Here is a 19,619-nt window from a genome sequence, read left to right as displayed (position 1 = left end):
GACCACTCGGCCGAGCTCAATTCTGGATTTATAAAGGGGGCCTTCCAGAAGACACCTTGAAATCGTGTCTCCTACGGTAGCTGCTTGGCCATTAGCACAGATAATATTTTATTTGCAAATATATTCTCGTTGTGCTGTACTTTCACACGTCAGAGAATTAACATCGTATACTTTAAGACTTTATTTATCCACCTGTAACGCAAGGTACAGAACACATGCCAAAGATTGCAGTTCTCAATACAGCCACTCGGGAGACCAGCTCTATATTATTTGTGCAATGTTGAAACTTTTATAGAAATCAAATACCAAACGTACAGCGTAAAGATGACATTGAAGATACAATGGGGTTGCTATGTCATAATTTCAACCCATTCTAGATTTATTACCAGAAGTCAGGGAGATATAGACAAAATCACAGGCTTGTAATGATATACATTTTGAATATGGACTTTTACAACTTTGCACTAAATGTCAAATGTTGTAAGATATTGTACTGTGTTCATATTTCATGTATTACATAAGCAGTTGGAAATACATACAAGAAATCAAAACTATCATCACATTGCCTAACTGCTTGTCTATTGTGCTTAGGTCAGAGACTGGCCCCTTGCTGCTTGTCAATCACATTGTCAACTTTAAAAAAAGTTTAAGAATAAGATTTATTGTTTTCATCGGCCGAAAGTGTCTATAGCAGTGTAAACATATCTGTAAACATTCTGTTTACTGCGAATTGAAAATGAATTCCACTCCGTCATGAAATGGTAAAGATATTTTTTAAGTCATTCATGTTTGTTTGGTGAAGTACAATAGATTTCAAGAAACTCATGATCACAGATTTGATTGTATCTTTCGATTTAAGCTTTCTACAAGGCGTTTGTTTTATCACTGTACGTGAAGAAGACTATTCTGTGACTCCGGTAAGAACCTCCTGTCTGATGGAGTATTGTAGTTGGGGTTGTTTTGCTGTTCGCAGTTGTATCTCACAATCCCTTTTTTCTGCAATATTATGTAGTTTGTCATGTCGCCTGGCCGTATGTACAAGATGATGCACGTATACTTATTTATAAAATGTATAATTAATGTAATCTTTCAGAAGTCACCCCTATCTTCATGGAATTGTGGAACAGGTATTTTCTGTCGTCAGCTTGATTGGGTCAACGCTAAGAGGGGGTGGGGGTGGGGGGGGGGGGTCACACATGCGTATATGTTCAAGTCAGTTTGAGTTGCGTATAATCCTCTTAGTCTCTACCAGGCTCCACAGGTCACGGGAAAAATAGTAGACATTGGATAAATAAAGATACATAACATGCCAGATGAGTTGACTGACCGACCGAGAAGAATGGTTAGCGACCCAGCTAACTCGTCTGACATGTTACCTGTTTACCTACCTACCTACCTGTTTACGTTTGTCCAATTTCTATCATTTTTACAACGACCTATGGAGCCTGGTGGAGGCAAATACTCCCATGCGCGCCTCAAATGGACTTAAATATATACGCAGGTGTGACCCCACCTTAAGGCTTACGTCACATTTCCAAACCGGGGCCCGGCCTGGCTGTTTGTGCAAGCGAACAATAAACATGACAAATATGTATACGTAAAAATATACACAAATAATGCCTACGACTGTTCTCTTTACGTCTTGTGTAGTTTGGTGTCTTTTATATCATATTTTTGTTGTTCTCGAATGCTGCCCGTCCGGGTGACTGTTTTAAAAGTGACGTAGGCATAATGGTGTTATCTTCAAGCAGATGTTTAGCTATGTGTAGCGATTGTTGCTTGCCACTCAAAATTACAGCCAACTGGCGACTCGTGCGACCGCCAATACCACGCTCACCAGCAGCGGCTTGGCGGAGCTTCCAGCAGAGGTGGCGGGGGGCTGGGTGGGAGGTGCTCCGAGGACAAAGTCACAGACTCCGGCTCGGTTAGCGGCTGTGCACGTCTTCTCCTGACTCCACCCTCCCCAGGAAGCGGTCACACGGTACGTCCCTGGAACTAGCAGCCTCCAGTAGTCACCATCACGTGCTACGGACAACACATATTGTCTGGATGATTTCACAAATATTATATAAGAAATATAATTTCCAAGATCATATTTCTTATAGCACGTTCATTTATGTACCAAGGTATTTAATGTATGTATGTATAATGTATGTATATATTTGATTAAGGAAACAATTAACTGATTGTTGTTTGGTTAAGACTTGTTGGACCATAGTAGAGTTCATTGATGTGACCGTTACTCTACTTTTGAGCACCATAGTCTCACTTCTTGTAAAAAAAAAAAACAGTCGGAAAAGGACAGAAAGGTAAAGGAAGAGAGGGGGGAGAGAGAGAGAAGGGAATGGAAACTGGGATCAAGGGGGTAGAAAGAAAAATGTAGAAGATATGAAAGAAGAGAAAGAGAGTGATAAAGAAATAGAGGACCAGGAATTCACAGGTAGGCATCTAGAGAGATAGAGAGCTATAACAATACCTAGAGGAATATAGAGAGGCAAAGATAGACAGGTAAAGAGACAGAGGCAGAGAGAGACAAAGAGAAAAAGAGAGACAAAGCGTTAGATTGAGAGAGACTGAGAAAAAGAAGGACAGAGAGCTAGAGACTGGGAGAGACAGACAGAGAGAGGGGGGACGGAGAGCTAGAGCGAGCGAGCGAGCGAGCGAGCGAGCGAGACAAAGACAGAAAGGGGGAGAGAGAGAGACCTACCTGTTGTGACATCGTGGTTGATGCCCCTGACAGAGATGACAGCGTCAGCGATGCCATTGTTGTTAGTGTCTCTCACAAACCCTTTAATGCCGCTGTGTACCTGTCAGAAAACACATCAACGCAAGATGGAATGAACTTTCAGATTATTTAAGATGGAGAAGACGACAAAGAATATATTGACAGCTGCAAATGTCGTCACATATTGTCAAGAAAAGGCCTTGTAAGAAGAAATGATCGGCGTGGTTCAAAAGAGACGTCTGACGGCCAAATAAAATATTGCAGCAAGTTCATGATTAACAAACCTGTACTGCATCAGCCGTTGTTATCTACGAAGTTCAAATGATCCAATATCAGATCAAACAGCGAAGGTACCAAAACAGAGTCTCAAGAGCTTTTTGTATCTGGGGCTAAATCCATGGCTTACCTTTTCCATATATTGCAAGAGCGCCTCCTTGTTGTCCTCCCAGAACTGCGCCAGTTCTGCTTCGGGAGGGAACTTGTTACACGACAGCTCCAGCGTGATTTCGAAGCAGTTGGAAGCAAGGTAGTTGAAATCCTGCATACCTAGAACGCCAAATTTGAGAAATTACTCCAGAAAATTGCTGTACAAGTATGTAGTCTAATCTCAATCTATATCTTTTGGGCAATAGATCTAGTCTCTACCAGACTCCGGATCGCTGGGAAAATCGTAGAAATGGAACAAATAGAGGAGTAAGCTAGTCAGAGGAATATAACTGGCCAGGGAACAGCACGCGATCCACGTTTAAGATCAGCCTTAAACGTTGCCGTATGTTGTATCTTATTAAATGTAAAGGCACTACATTTTACTTTAGAGGGATGAAACGGGCATATAAGCAGGGAGCACACCTTCAACCTTGTTTTGGTGCAATCTCTGATACGATCCTGATAAATTCAAAATGGCAGCCGGAATCGGAAAGAGATCTAATGTTGAGCAAGGGATTTGAAAACTCTACTAACAAGCGACTCGATAATTCTAGACTAACAGTTTAATTCCGGAGAAGTTTTTTCTATAGAATGTCCAAATAGGTTCATTTCTAGAAATATAATGTAACAAACGATTATCAGTATTCGGGTTATGTTATATATGTCTTCACGAACAAGGGCAGATCTGCGAAATTCTGGGATTAGAATTTGAGCAGACTGTATGTTATGTTTTGGAATTACATATATTTTTTCTTTAATGATTGGTATTCTACGCTCCGAATAAGAATATCTACCACATTTTTTCTTCTTCTGGAATTATATGGTCAGTCCGGAACTACAGTGTAGCCTGTTAACTCCAGCTTACCGCCCGTTAAGCTGTACCAATCCGCTCCGTTAGTGATGCCATCCTGACAGGCAAAGTCGTCCGTATCACACGGTTGGGTCACACCACACTTTGCCATCGTACCGTGAGCCAGGGAGTAGGTCTTAGCCAACTCTCTGAAGACTTCGTCGTCGGGACTCTTCGTGTACACGTCGGGGTTGTTCGGGTACGTTCGGGACACATCGTAAGCGTAGCTAGACACAAGGTCACCTCCATGAAGGTTTGCCGAAAGGACGAAGGGGTAGCGAAGAATCCAGTCCATCACTCGTTTGGTTTCTGGCGCAGGCTTGGAATAAGAAATGAAAAAGGTAAACTTGACCTCAAAGCGTCCTTCAGACATGAATATTAATATTTCCAAAGTTTTGTATTTTCCAAAGTTTTGTATTTTTACATTTTGCAACACAAAAAAAATGCAGAAACTTGATATCGACGTGATATGAGCAAAGGGTCAAAGGTTGGAAGACGGTATCGTGCCCCGCATCGGTCCAGTAAGAGTTAAGTGTACATGGATATTAATCCCTGTGAACATCCATGTTTCCGTTCGACTCTGTTATACAACCGTGTAGTGCCTAGTACGTAGCGTATAAGACAGCTAGGCTCATGATTATTTCGGGAGTTCGAGAGTTCTTCATTGACGTGCTCAAGGTAGCCTCCTCGAACACTTGACCATCATTCTACGTTTCTTCTAAAAGATGGGTGCAACCCCAACTGAGATGTCCTACCCAGGATTGAACAGGGGTCTCCCAGTAATCAACTATTTGAAACTAGGATATCGACTTTGAGGATGCTACAAGTTGAGTTAGAAGGGCATCCCGTTCTCAAACAGGGCTATTCCGAAAATGATTTCATCAGGTTAGTAGCTATAGAACATTGGGTATTATTTCTTTTACACAACCCGGGGTTACACAAATTTAGCCACGTTTGAGATTGTGGTCTCGCAGCAAAAGCGCCACCTACATCGGCAGCGGGAAGCATCGCTGCAGTTATAAAACCCGAGACGTCTTATAGGCATCGAAATGTAAGAAGCTTGTGTAAAAAAAAATCCCAAAATTTTACTTCTATAAAGTATAATACTTCTTACTCCCATACTGACGCTTTCCCCCGTCCAAAAGTCATCGGGGACGCTGAGATGGTTGTTCGGTCCTGAAGTGTTCTCGTACCGATACACCGCCGTGTTCAGGTCCGGGAAGTTCCGGTTGAGGTCGGTGCCGTTGAACCCATCGTAGCGCTCTCCGTTGTCGAAGAAAGAATACCGGCCGGCTAGATAAGACCAGTCTGTCTCGTTTGGGCCGGTTGGAGGAGTCTGTGTACATAACGGAAGAAACATAATGGAAACACTAAACGATAGAACATGACCGTGTATAGAGTGATATATCTCTAAATCTACTCCATAATACGAGAGCAAACACACACCCACACACGCAAACACAAATACACACACAACACAAATACACACGCACACACATGCATGCACACATACACACACAGTCACACACACATGCACACAGTCACACGTGCACACACACGTACACACGTAGGTATACATGCACACACACACGCGCGCACACACACACACGCACACACATACCTGTCTGTGGTGCTGTATACTGTTCCTAAATCGTGCGCGCGTGCTCACACACTCACGGGCAGCACGCACACACTCAAACACTTAAACATACGCACACACAGACACATGCAGATACACAGACACACACATGCCAATGCACACGCGCAGACACGCATATATTATACAGAGTCACATACCACACACCTGTAAGCAAACTTACGCACATATGAACGGCATCCGATATTCCAAACTGCACCCTAAAAGTGCAATCACATAGGTCATGTGACAGTCGTACAATCACTTACTTTGGGCATTTCGAGCACGTCACCGGAACGTACTGCGCCTGCGCGAAAAGTATAGACATGCTAAACCTTGCTAAGCCCCCGGTTTACTAAAGGGCCGCATTTGAGAAAGTACGTGCGTATATAAGGGTAAAATCCCGTGTACGTTTTACATGAAACCATGTCTCTAACATATATACTGTGCAACAAGCGGGATTTCAATGCAACGTTGACCAAACCAAGCCCCAAAACACCAGGGTTCGCGCAGGCGCAGTAAGTTCCGGTGACGTGCTGGCATTTCGGAAGACAAAAAAGTACGTCTCCTACAGAGTTCAACTGCTTGGTATACAAATTGCTTTTTGGATCCTTGGTGGTTGGTTCTGTCACAGCCTGCTTAACAATCCTATGGCATCAAAAATCGTATAACAGGTCGATGCCGCGGTGCTTGACTTTAGCAAGGCATTCGATACAGTGCCTCACGAACGTCTGCTGAGCAAGCTCGAGCACTATGGCATTTCTGGCCTACTTCAGTCTTGGCTTAGGGCCTTCCTTACGGAGAGAACCCAGAGGGTCGTCTTTGACGGTGGAACATCTAAAGCTGTTAAGGTCACCTCTGGAGTTCCGCAGGGTACTATTTTAGGCCCTCTGCTCTTCCTGCTCTACATTAATGACCTACCCGATTCCGTAGACTCACATGTTCGACTATTTGCTGACGATTGCTTGTTTTATCGAACTATCAGCAAGCCTTCTGACGCTCAAGATCTGCAGTCTGACCTCGATGCGTTAACAGAATGGCAAAATCGTTGGCTTATGTCGTTCAACCCTCTAAATGCCACATCCTCCATATCACCCGTAAGAAGCACCCCATCTTAACACAGTACTCCCTCTGTGGAGAAGCCCTCACCGGTGTTAAGTCCCACCCCTATCTTGGAGTACAACTGGCCGACGATTTGCGGTGGGACACCCATATCAACCACGCCACTAGCAAAGCTGGTAAGGTCCTAGGGGTCATTCGGCGCAACTTGACCCATTGTCCATCCAGGGTCAAGGCCACTTGTTACAAAGCGCTGGTACGGCCCCACTTGGAATATAGTGCCACCGTCTGGGACCCGTACACCAACAAAGGGATACAGGCGGTGGAGGCCGTCCAGCGCAGGGCAGCCCGAGTGACCCTCAATGACTACCGGCAGACTAGCAGCGTGACACAAATGCTCAATGACCTGCAGTGGCGTCCTCTCTCTGAAAGGAGGAGGAACGCCCGCCTCACCTTCTTTTACAAGTTAGTTAACAACTAGAGTTCCACGAACACATACCTTTGCCAAATAAACCAGGTTTGTTATGTAGAATGTGTTACTCATTACATTTTATTTTATATGCCTGGAGTTGGTTCCCATTGCTCATACAAATTAGATCCCTATTTACATAATAATATTAAATTGTATCAAGCATCACTTAAGTTATCAGCATACCAAAAATCATGATGATACTTTCATCCTTCTTGAAACCGGCTCCTGCAGTTCAAGGAAAGACGTTAGCGGACCCAAACATACACCTCTTACTCTCTGCCATCTTTTTCAGTTACATATGCGACAAATTTGAAAGTCCTATCACTGAATGCAGTGGATTTATCAACTTCCGTCATTAATTATGCAAATTAGCTGTTAATTTGCATAACTAGTATCTCATTGTGTAAGTTTTTACTTAGGCTATCTACATACCAAAAATCATGACGATCCGTCAACACGTTCATATTTTCCCATTAATTATGCAAATGAGATCATCATCTGCATAATTAATAATGTATTGATATTTCTTTCTTTCTCAGCTACAAATGTGACAAGTTTAAAAGTCCTATAAAGGAATGCAGTGGATTTACAAACTTTCCTCATTAATTATGCAAATTAGCTGTCGATTTGCACAATTAGAATTCCATCATGTAAGTCTTCCCTTCGGCTATCTACATACCAAAAATCATGACGATCCGTCAACACGTTCATATTTTCTCATTAATTATGCAAATGAGGCCGTCATTTGCATAATTAATATGCATTGATATTTCTCTCTTTCTCATCTATATATGTGACAAGTTTGAAAGTCCTATCGTGAAATGCAGTGGATTTATAAACTTTCCTCATTAATTATGCAAATTAGTTGCTGATTTGCATAATCAGTATTCCATTATGTACATTGTTACCTGGGCTATCTACATACCAAAAATCATGACGATCCATCAACACGTTTTCCAGTTATTCTCGTCCAAAGTTTGAAAGGAAATCGGTGACTGCAGTTCCAAACAAGCCGCTAGGGGGTCCAAACTTACGGCACTTACTCTCTGCCCCAAGGGCTATCTCCCACTAAAAAATCATAACCACAGCATGTCCAGAACACGAGATATCAATAATCGAGGTTCTGCTGCAGTACCTTAGCAAGCCGCTAGGGGGCCCATTATCGAACTTGACCTTTGTTTTCCCGACCCCTACCCACCTACCAAATATAATCGGGATACATCAAAGGCTTCTCGAGTTATGCTGTTAACAGACACACACACACACAGACACACAGACACACAGACTCACAAGCCTAAAACATAACCTTAGCCATTCTGGCAAAGGTAACAAGATTAACATAGACACACAGAACCTACTGATTCCGACCCAAGGGCGAACCCGAGGCAGCCATCAACATAAGTACAAACCAATCTTTGCAAGAACAGACACATACAAGTACTCATATTTTCCTAGAACAATTCCGGAGTGGAATTCCCTGCCTGGCGCGGTAGTAAGTGCTCCCACAGTTGAGAGCTTCCGCGCCAGGCAGGAGGGCTGCCCGCCCTAACCCGGGACCTCAGCTCCCCCCCTACCTTGCCCCTTGCGGGGTTATATGGGGGTAACCCATGATGATGATGATGATGATGTATATACCACGATTGCACTACCTATGTGACCGCACAACCCGCCGTACGTGAAATTAGCACGTATTTCTGAAAACGTTCAGGCTGTTCAGGGCAGGCGCGTCGCCCGTACTGACACGTACAGGGGCGAATCCGCAGTCCGATGGCACACAAAGTTTTGCCTGCACGCAACGATCTACGGCGTATCTACGTGCTCCAAAATCCGTCGGATTCCCGTGTTCGTACCGAGGCGGTACTTACCACTTACGGATCCAAAAAGATTTCCCACGTTTTGGCACTTACGCAGCACGTATTTGCACGTACGGCGGGCTGTGCCCTTAGCTTTAGAGAAAACTTGAGAGGACCTTACATAAGCCTCGGCGTACTCGAAGCCGTCCGGGTTCATAGAGGGCATGATGTGGATCCTAGTCTCGTGCACCAGGCTCCTGATGCGGCTATCTCCGGCCTGGTACTGCTGACAGATGTACTGTATCAGGTACACCAGGATCTCCCTCCCGACTACCTCGTTACCGTGCATGTTCCCTACATACTTGAACTCGGGTTCACCTGAAACAGGTAAAAGTAGGTAAAGGTCCGTGTACTTCTTTAAAACGCAATTATAGTCCTTCTTCAGATATACATGCAACGAAGGTAGCACACAATTGTCTCAAAATCAAAAACGCTCCGGATTGTGCCACGGTCCAATTAACGTTCTATTTTCTGAACTTTCGGGCGTGGGTCGGTGGGACATATTGCAGCTCGGCTGGGCCCATTGTTTTATTTGACTCGCGGTTAAAATCAACCCGAGACTCCGCTACAAATAGACACCACTACCGTGACAATTTATAGCTACGGGGGAGCAAGGCCAGGGCTGCACCCATGCGGGGACCGGTGCACATGGGGCCGTAGTATGATCAGGACACTGTACGGTATCTGCCGTTATCACCACTGACCCTTGTGGCACCCAGACGAACGTACAAAGTACAAAACAGGTGGCCGAGACATAAAACAATTGTGCTTATCTCAAGTGGACATTAAACAAAGCTACCGAGCTTCTACACTAAAACCTGCGCAAGTGACCACCTCCACATAAGGCCCACCTAGCCATTTACCTACAGTCCACCCTATACTAGAGATTACACCTACATAAAGACCGCCTAAGATGCTTTTCTCATTGATACAAACATTAGGAATCCTGTCGATAGTGGCTACCTGTCATTATAGACCAAATTCCATCGGCCCACCGAGTGGCATTTTTGGTAGGTTCGCATTATATTCATTTGACTAAAAGAAAGCTTTTTTATTAGTGAGTGTAACGAATAAAGTTTGTGTTTGACAAGAAATCTTAACTTTCTAATTGTTTTGTGATTCAGAAGTACATGGGATAGAAACAATGTAAACCACAATTTACGAAACAAAAAATAATACCGTTAAGAGTTAAGTGGATCCTAGAAACATGACAAAAACAGATAAGACAGTACATGTGTTTGAACGCATCAACATGTAAAGTAACAATCTAAAGAAACAATATAACCCCCTCGGCCCCTCCCCACAAAGTCAACGCAACAGTTTAGATACTCTAATCCAATTTGCAATCTTACAACTATGTTATCAACATTTAACACAGTGACTGTAAACAACAGCATATATTTGATCGTTAGTCAAGTGCCTGTTGCTAATATGTGCACAGTTACACAGATAAGCTGGTTGCAACGTTAGTGTGGACTTTAGGTTACCTGCGGTCCTTTGACGTTGTGCCATTGTTATGTAACTTGATAATAAAACATTTAATTGATCGTGTAGCTATGCAAAAGGTTGAACATAGGGTTTGTTTTATGTCAGGCATATTTTATATAAGTTATTTGTCTTACACGTTTGTGTGGACCTTGGTTGGACTAGGTGGACAATGTACGTAGCGTTTGAAAGAAAAAAAAGATTTCACAGAGGTACAAATAAAAGGAACTTGTGGCGAGAAGATCCTGCGGTAGCATAAGAAAAGATCAAAAGCTGGCGAAGGAGTGTAGCAAATGTGACTAGCTAATGAGCACTCCTTCACCAGCTTTTAATATTATCTACACTATACCTATACCGTAGGATCTCCTTGGAGATTACAAATGACACCTGACTAAATAAGCTTGTTGATTTATATCTACTAAATCGTAATGTGTCCACGAGTAATCACAGGTGCATGTACATCAAAAGGCCCCGTTATATTTGTTACACACTTTGTTATGTCAATTTCACACCGAGACAAGGCTTTAAACCCCATTACACTTTCAAGACCTTCCTTCGACCTTGCCCCGACTACCAGCCAACCAATCATTGTTGGCGGTTGGTCGGGAGCAGTTTGAGACCACGCCTATGTTTTAGCGACGACCATATCACAACCATTCTACAGCCATTATATGTGAGGAAAGTCGAGTAAATTTTTCTTTCCTAAAATGCAACGTCTACCTCGACACCCCCTTAAAAGTATCAAGTTTTATTGCAAATTCTTGCACGTGGGCTAATTGCAGGTATCATAAAAGATTCAAAGAGTGTGTAAAATACAACATCACAAGTGTCTACTCTAGTATAAAACTAGTGAAAGCTAACTTAAGATCCTGGGTTATAAATTCGGCTATATCTAGCCTTCTTGCTGAATACATTCTCTACTAGATTATACTACAATATTCCCACAGATACTACAATATTCCCACGGGTACTATTCCATGCGCAAGCGCTGTTGACAACCGTGGCCCTTTGAGGCAGATGACAATACCGGTAACTCAAACCGACCAGAATGATCTTTTTTTACAGCTGAAGGGGCCATTAAAGAAATCTGAAATGTTTTTCCTTGTACACATTAAGGAAAAACATGTTGCTTACCAATTACTTTGTATTTCTTTTTGTATTACATACACGGTAAATCACCTCATGGCGTAACACACTAGGTTTGTACCGATCAGCACAAGCTTATATATCCGGACGGATTTATTTGATCCACTCGCATAGGGAAGGGCACCTCATTTTTCCATAAGTGTGCTTGGTTCTTTAAGGTACTTAAGGTGCGGATTTCTTCAAACACGGGACCTCCATTTTACGTCCTATCCGAGGAACGGACCTACTAACGTTAGTAGGTAAATGTAGGCACTTTTGATCTGAATAGAGTGAGTGGAATTGGTGTTAAGTGCCTTTTCCAAGGGCACAGCATTAGGGATTCGAACTTCCAGGCTCTAATCAGACAATAAACAGGCAAACAAACAAACATACCTGGCTCGTGGTCACCAAGATTGTCACTGATCTCCATAACCCAAAGTTCCCGGCCTTGCACGCTGGTACCGACCGTGTAGACCTGCATGATACCCGGGCACTGTAACGCTGTCTCCCCGAGCACACGAGTCAACTCCGTATAGTTGTGATACACGTACTCAATGTTCGCCGTAACTCCAGCTACAAACAGTAGACCTACGGTTAACACTGCTGTAGATGACATTTTCAGAGGAAAATTTCAGCCACTTTCTGAAGAAAATTTAAAAAAAGGTGACCAGTTGTGTGGTAAAAGAGAGCCCACTGCACTGTGTACCTATGTGTGTGCTACTGTGTACAATCACGACTGTGGGTTTTGCGAGGGTCGTGCGTTCTTGTGTCACGTGGCTTACAAGAGGTGTGGCAAGGTGACAGCTATGTTTACCAACAAGTCAGTACTGGGGTTGCTAAAGCTACGGCCCCGATTGCACCAGTACCCGTCAAGGATGTAGTCCCGGTCGGGCTCTAGAGCAACAAATTTGTCCCGGTGGACTGTCGGATACCGCGGGGGTATACCCCTCGGTGTCTTCACGACTAGGTCACACAGCGTCTTCTTGTCACCGGGTCCCGGGTAAACTTTAACGGCGAGTCAAAAAATTCAGTGGCCCGGCCGAGCCACAAAATAGCCCGATAGCTGCAGAGTGTCCCGCGGGGCCACAGAGCGCAGAAAAAATAGCCTGTAAACTACTTGAACGGGCCCCTTTTTCCAAATGGAATTGTAGCATAAGGCAGGCTTTACACATGTTTTAATACTATCGTTCTAGACTAATACGAACGTGTACTCCATTACTTACGTTCTGTTTAAAATGTTCTCCCGACGTGTGTTTATAATGCGATCATTCTGCAAGTGAAACTTTTTGAACACAGACTTATTCGTTACGCAACTTCTTTAAAAGGGGTATTTCACTGCAAAAGGGAGTGTTATTTTCCAATAGATAATGTATAAATGAATTATATAATCAGCCGACCTTCGGTGGAATTCCACTTGTGGTGAACGTGTGAAAACAATATGACACTATCTAAACCCATGCAGACCCTACGCATGCATTCCCTATGCGTGTAGACACCTCCTTTATCGTGAATATTTTCGGCATAAATGAGGGGCGCTTAGCACACCAAGAAGGTCAAATGTTCACAAGATATCAAAGAACACATGATCTGACGTGTTTTTTTTATTGCCCTTAGGCACTTTGTATTCAGCTATAGACTGATTGATTGATTGATCAATTTAATTAGAGGGTACTATGGGAGTTTTTTTAGAAGACTAAAGACTATTTGATGCGCGTGGGGCTAATTGGTACTTTACTCCCATTTGTCGGGAACGCTGAATTGCTGTCCATGGACTACTTTCAATAAGGGGATGTTCGTCTGCTGCAATACCTGAAAATACAGCTTGGGGGCCCCCAAAACAACATATTTTACGGGACCACATTAACAACTCACATGTTAAGATTGAACAAATCAACCAAAAACAGCACCCCTGTCGCAGGTAAACCTCATTGTCGGAGTAAATTCTAACATGACGTCCTGCCTCCACGATTAACGTGGGATCGCGCAAAGCATACGATACCGAGGCCTCAGTGTCAGCCCGAATACACTGTCATCAGATGGTATAGGCGCGCCCTCTGGTGATTTGAAAGTGAAGTTCTTCGGCATCAGGCCGGGGAAGAGCAGAAACAGCTCCATCTTGGCAAACTGGTCTCCAAAATACGAACGCCGTCCGGGAAAGAAAACCATATCATTGTAATTCAATACTTACCAGGAAAGGTAGTCCCATAGCCTTTTTGATTGCCAAAGCGACAGTAGTTTTTTTCCACCGTGTTCAGGACAAGGTATTGAAATGTGGAGCCCATCTTTCTCCTTCTACCACATTTTACCTCCCCAACCGAAGTCAGGTACCTATCTTTTACACTTGATTGGAGTCAAGAAAGTCGTATGAAGTGCTTTTTCTATGAACTTAACTTCAAGACAAGAATGGTAGAAATCGAACCTCCTGATGAGCCAAGCCTCCCGGTCCTGATGAGCCAAGCACGCTGCCGCTGCACCACGCGGTCTCACAACATTACGTTACGTCTATTTTGAAAATTTATCCATTTTTTCTTTAGCCTCCTTCTGTTTAACTCATCTTGTTTTATCTCATCATTTTTGCAGTCTGCAGAGTATGTCATCCACAAAATTTACTTTCTGTGGCATTACGCATACGTAGGTGCATATAGCCCTCGTAGGACAAGCCTCCGTGAATTATACACTTTAAAAAACACGTTTTCAACTATGTCCCAGGCAGATAACTGTATTCTAACATGAGGCATTAGTCTTTTGTTCAGATTTTCAGTTCTATTACACTCATTTCCTTTTTCAGTCATTCCTCACCTTTTGCGTTTTTTCAATCATTAGACAAATATATTAGATTGAACAGGACCATATAAAGGAGACTAATTAATTTAAAAATTATAGTAGACTGATTGATTCAAAATTATTTTCCAGGTGTTGAGTCCTAGTTTTTGTCTAGCGTCCCAGTTACATTATAAATTTCACCTGTTTACACAACTCGCCAACAACCCGCATATTTTGACGTCAGGCACAATTAAGGGCCGAGAAAGAAGAGACAGGCATCGTAGTTAAACAACGGGAGAACCCGAAGTCAGTAACCAAGGCAGTACAGCAAGCCGAGGCGTACCCTGTGCTTGGAAAGTGGCTTATTTGCCCAACGGTTGACGGTAACACAGCCACAGCAAGTAAATCTTTATGGATGACATCCTTTGCAGGCTGGAAAAATAATGAGATAGCGCGAAAAAATAACAATAATTATAAAATTTACTTGCTGTGGCCTAAACGTTAAAAAAAACAGAAAATGCTTCCACGGTGTCTTATTTGCCATGCATCATTAGCTTACGAAGTGACATGCTAATATTCGAACAGATCCACCCAAATCCCTTAAGTTACAGTTATAACGCACAAAACAAGACAAAAGCAATATCGAAGGTGGGGAGCCTTCTTCGGGTAAAATAAAACATGCCTGTCGGAGGTCGCTGACCTCCATTTCGGAGGTCATTGACCTACATTTTGGTGGCCACTGACCTCCATTATGGAGGTAATATTAGCTTGTGTCTAGACAAATAAATATGACTTAATAGGATTAAAGTGGACTAATCAATTCAAAATTATTTGTCTTTAGTTCTAGAGTCTCAGTTAGGCCTACGCTACATTTCCAAACCAGGCCCGGCAGGGCAGCTTTCGGAGCCAAAAGTATAATGGAAAAGACAGTAAACTACACAAGACGTAAAGAGAGTAGCCATGGGCATTATCTGTGCAACTTCAACCTATATATCTTTTTATTTTATTTCCACAAACAGTCCGGTCATCTCCGGTTTAAAAATGTGACGTAAGCCTTACATTTGATTACCCAGCATGCCATAAACCTTAAACTACATGTACCCTATGTACATTTTTTGAGTGCGTGTGTGTGGGGTGGGGGGGAAGGGGGCGATTACTGTCTTATACTGTCTCTGTCGGGAGAGACCAGAGGGCAGAAACCATGCAAGGCTGTGTAGCAAAACATGGCCTAAACTTAGCTTGGAGGGCAGTTAGATATACAAGACCCGGCTTGTTTACAAAAGCGGACAGCTGTGAACTATACTGCACTTCAAGATGGGGGTCGATATATAATTCTTAAACTTTAACAAGAATTGTATGGAATTCTTTGGACCAGAATAACTACTTACGACTGGTAATGTACCAAAAGAATATTATATAATTTTGAGTGCACAGAGATAACAATAGAGGCAATACCCCATTGCGAACCTCCTTTACGGAGGTAACAATGCACCTGATCCTATTGGAGGTCATTGGCCTACATTTTAAGCTCAATGACATGATAACTTCTAGATTAATACTGCTAAACCACAAATACTGTTACACAGACCAATATCAAAAATGCCCTTTTAAATCGAATTGATAGTGATAATTTCAGTTCATGGCAAATCGTTTGTTTATTGCATTTATTTTTTTAGCAAGTACTCAACTGTTTCCTCACAATTTTTCGATGAAAGCTGTGCAGACAAATAAATTTTACGTAAAACGGTCCTTAGTGGGAAAAATTAATCTAATTCCGTTATCGTGTCCTAGTTACATTATTGATTTCAATCATTTTTATATTCATAATCTCAATAACAATAAATACGTCTTGCCTAGGTTTGGTATAGAAGAGTTTTGGACAAAGCAAACGAGGAAGCCGGAGCGGGTCGAGAATTTGTACTGTGCCAATAAGTAATGTGAACATTAGGACTTCTATACCGCGAAGGCAGCCTATAATAGTCGGTAGATCAGAACAGCTCACAAAATAATGCAAAGAAAGTGAACAACAAAGAAACAAGGAAGGTAAGAGTAGCTTTTTTGTACGGATGTTTAGAAATTACCCGGCTCCTCTAAATTTGTGGAGAGCTTTATGTCAGTCTGCTATGATCTTTATGTTTTTAGAATATGTCTTAGTTACATTATCGATTTTAGTTGTTTTCATAACTGCCGTTTTAGACAGGACTTCTATACCGCAAAGGTAGCCTGTAATAGTAGTTCAGGACGGAAGAAGCGGCTCACAAAAGAGTGCAAAGAAAGCGAACAACAAAGAAACACGACAGGTAAGTTTGGCTTTTTTGTACGGACGTTTTGAAATTTGCCGGCTGCTTCAAATTTCTGAAGAGCTTTCTGTCATTTTGCATTGACCTTCGTTTTTAAGAATGTGTCCTAGCTGGCTAAGGGAGTCAAACAGGCACCGGAGTGCCTTGACAGCTTTGATACTATTTCTAAGGCACCGTAGGGTCTGCTTGGAGACTACCTTCACACGAGAGTAAGAATGAGCCGGAATACCGTCGGAATGAAAATTCCTATCTATTCCTCGCAATTCCTGGCAATTCGTAGTGTGTTCTAACTGCATTCCAGCTATCTGTGCCCGTTCTTTTGGCTAGCCCGAAAGTTTTTGACATGTTAAAAACTGTCGAGGTGCATTCGAACTGGAAAAATATCGAATGGCATTTATAGTGTATTCTAAGTGTATTCTAACTATTCTAACTGCAGTCTGACCGCATTCTGTGGCATTCCAGCATTATTCGAAACATTGTTATCTCATTCGATGGAGAATCGAAACGGCAAGGCATCTCGAATTCTGTCCGAATGTGGCCGAAAGAATATCTGGAATGTAGTCGGAATGTCTAGAATACACTATGAATGCACAGGAATGGAAAAGAATTTTCATTCTGACGGCATTCTGGCTCATTCCTTCTCGTGTGAAGGGATTTAAGGCCCATTTGGAATTCCAACCCGAATTGTCCTGAATGTGGCAAGAATTTTGCAAATTATTAATTCCGCCTGGTTCTGCTTGATTCCTGCTGATTAGGTTTCAGTATGAAGGCCCTATAGCCTAGGCATAACAGTCTGTAGATCGGGACGAAGGGCATGGCTCACAAAATAGTGCAAAGTTAACAAGAAAGAAACACCTTTTTTGTGTACAAATGTTTTGAAATTTCCCGGCTTCTTTAAATTTTTAAAGAGCTTTCTGTCAGTCTGCAATGACCTTCATATTTTAGAATGTGTCCTAGTTACATTACTGATTTTAGTTGTTTTCATAAAAATTTTTATCAATCAAACGTCTGGCCTTGAATGTATAGTTTGATATAAAAGGTAGGGGGGGGGGGGCTGCCGTTACATTCAAGACTTCTATACCGCGAACGTAGCCTTTATAGTCCGTAGTTCAGGGCGGAGGAAACTCACAAAATAGTGCAAAAAAGCAAACTACAAAGAAACACGAAAGGTAAATGTGGCTTTTTGGGACGGATTTATTGACATTTTCCGGCTGCTTCAAATTTTTGAAGAGCTTTCTGTCATTTTGCATTGACCTTCGTTTTTTAGAATGTGTCCTAGATACATTATCGATTTGAATTGTTTTCATAAGTGTTATTTTTATCAATCAAACGTCTGGAATTGAAAATGCAGTTTTGATATAAAAGTGGAGTGTGTGTAGTGTGGACAAGCCAAACGAGTAAGCTGGGAACTGTCGTTTCAGATAACGGCCCTCTACACAACGACGGTAGCCTGTAACACTTGGTAGATCGGGACGAAGGATGCGACTCACAAGATAAAACAAGAAAGCGAACAACAAAGAAACACGGAAGGTAAGTATAGCTTTTTTGTACGAATGTTTAAAGATTATCCGGTATATTTGTGAATAACACTCTGTCAGTCCGAATGATCTTCTTTAAGATACCTAAGGCCATGCCGATTTGATTATATGGACAACATCCTGTGAGAAACCAAAAACAGAGGTTTGACAAAAAATTGTCATCTTTATGGAATAAATGTAGTCAGAATGGTTAAACAATGACATAGCGCACAAAATTAGGTATGCAAATCAATCTCTCTCTCTCTCTCTCTGTCTCTCTCTCTATATATACTGTCATTTCCATTTTTTTTGCATCTTTCTACGAACGGCATATGCATGTTATGACATCAGTATACGTTTTCCATTTTTTGCAATATGGATTGTACGATTTTCAGTATGGTTCCATTTTTTCTTCGAAACTGCTAACACTTGATGCGCGCGGATGGCATCCATAAATTTAAATCAACATGGCCCTAGACGGTGATACCAGAAACCAAATCACAACTACGTGTTTTGCAATAGCTGACATTTCTATGATCATCTGTTATTTACAAAAATGATCGGTTTACTTTACTTTGCACTGCAGATAGGTTACAATACTAACAATGCAGTATCAAACGTAAATGTGTCAGGTATAGGGATGGGTACGGTGTACCGGTAGAAAAACGGTTTTCTTATTGGACCAGTCCAGAAAAACCGGACTTGAAAAAATTCGATGGACCGGATGTTGGACCTATTGGTAAATGAACATATCATATGATCATGCATTCTCGCGTTTCGGGGCTTACCGGGGAAAATAACAAGAGTGGTAGATTTCTACCAAGGTTTACAGTCAATAGTAGAGGCAGTTAGCCTCGAATACACCACAAAAAATTTCTTTGTTGCGAAATGGGCCATTGATTTGAGTATCGTCCATTTACAAGTTCTCAGATACTGAGTCAGGTCCAGACCAAGAACCGGACCTTGAATATTCTGTACAGGTGTGACAGCGATCTCGCCCCCCCCAGCGATCTCGCCCCCCCTATATGGCACCTCATTACTGTACCGTAAGATGTCATACCTCGAAAGTCGATACTATATCGTTCGGTGCAAACATGACATTGAAATGAAAAAGACAATTTTTGCAGCTGAGATGGCATAAAAACAGTGCTACTGCGAACGTATAAATCAACACCGTCTATGGTACACGTCAGGTATATGTTTTCAATTTGTCACAGTGTTTTCTTTCTTGTGCTGGAAACATTTCCAAAGCACTAACAAAAACACACGTGAATAATAGTTTCTCATTATAAACACTATCTACGCGCAAGTTGATAGAGCTGTTGCTAAATGCTACACAAACACTGGTAAAGTACCAGTCTTAAGAAACACGGGTAAATGCATCAGTTCCTAAATACTAGAAAAAACA

General features: G+C 42.3%; 1 protein-coding gene across 1 annotated transcript; it reads right to left on the bottom strand.

Moving 5' to 3' along the window:
* Nucleotides 1–1,487: 1,487 nt before the first annotated feature.
* Nucleotides 1,488–12,294, bottom strand: LOC118422385 (carboxypeptidase E-like). The gene is made up of 7 exons (XM_035829906.1): nucleotides 12,025–12,294; nucleotides 9,143–9,339; nucleotides 5,116–5,337; nucleotides 4,017–4,320; nucleotides 3,132–3,271; nucleotides 2,708–2,807; nucleotides 1,488–2,025 (listed from the first exon to the last, which is right to left on the bottom strand). Exons 1-7 carry the CDS (start codon nucleotides 12,245–12,247, stop codon nucleotides 1,793–1,795), a joined length of 1,419 nt encoding a protein of 472 aa, XP_035685799.1. The 5' UTR covers nucleotides 12,248–12,294; the 3' UTR covers nucleotides 1,488–1,792.
* Between the last annotated feature and the right edge of the window lie 7,325 nt (nucleotides 12,295–19,619).

Source organism: Branchiostoma floridae, chromosome 9 (genome assembly GCF_000003815.2).
Source record: "Branchiostoma floridae strain S238N-H82 chromosome 9, Bfl_VNyyK, whole genome shotgun sequence".
Lineage (NCBI taxonomy): Eukaryota > Metazoa > Chordata > Leptocardii > Amphioxiformes > Branchiostomatidae > Branchiostoma > Branchiostoma floridae.
This window is presented reverse-complemented; position numbering and strand designations above follow the sequence as displayed.

Coding starts and splice junctions, on each gene's coding strand:
- LOC118422385 (XM_035829906.1), bottom strand. CDS start 12,247: ATGTCATCTACAGCAGTGTTAACCGTAGGTCTACTGTTTGTAGCTGGA. Junction 9,340..12,024: donor TCTTGGTGACCACGAGCCAG/GTATGTTTGTTT, acceptor TACCTGTTTCAG/GTGAACCCGAGTTCAAGTAT. Junction 4,321..5,115: donor GGGAAAGCGTCAGTATGGGA/GTAAGAAGTATT, acceptor TCTTATTCCAAG/CCTGCGCCAGAAACCAAACG.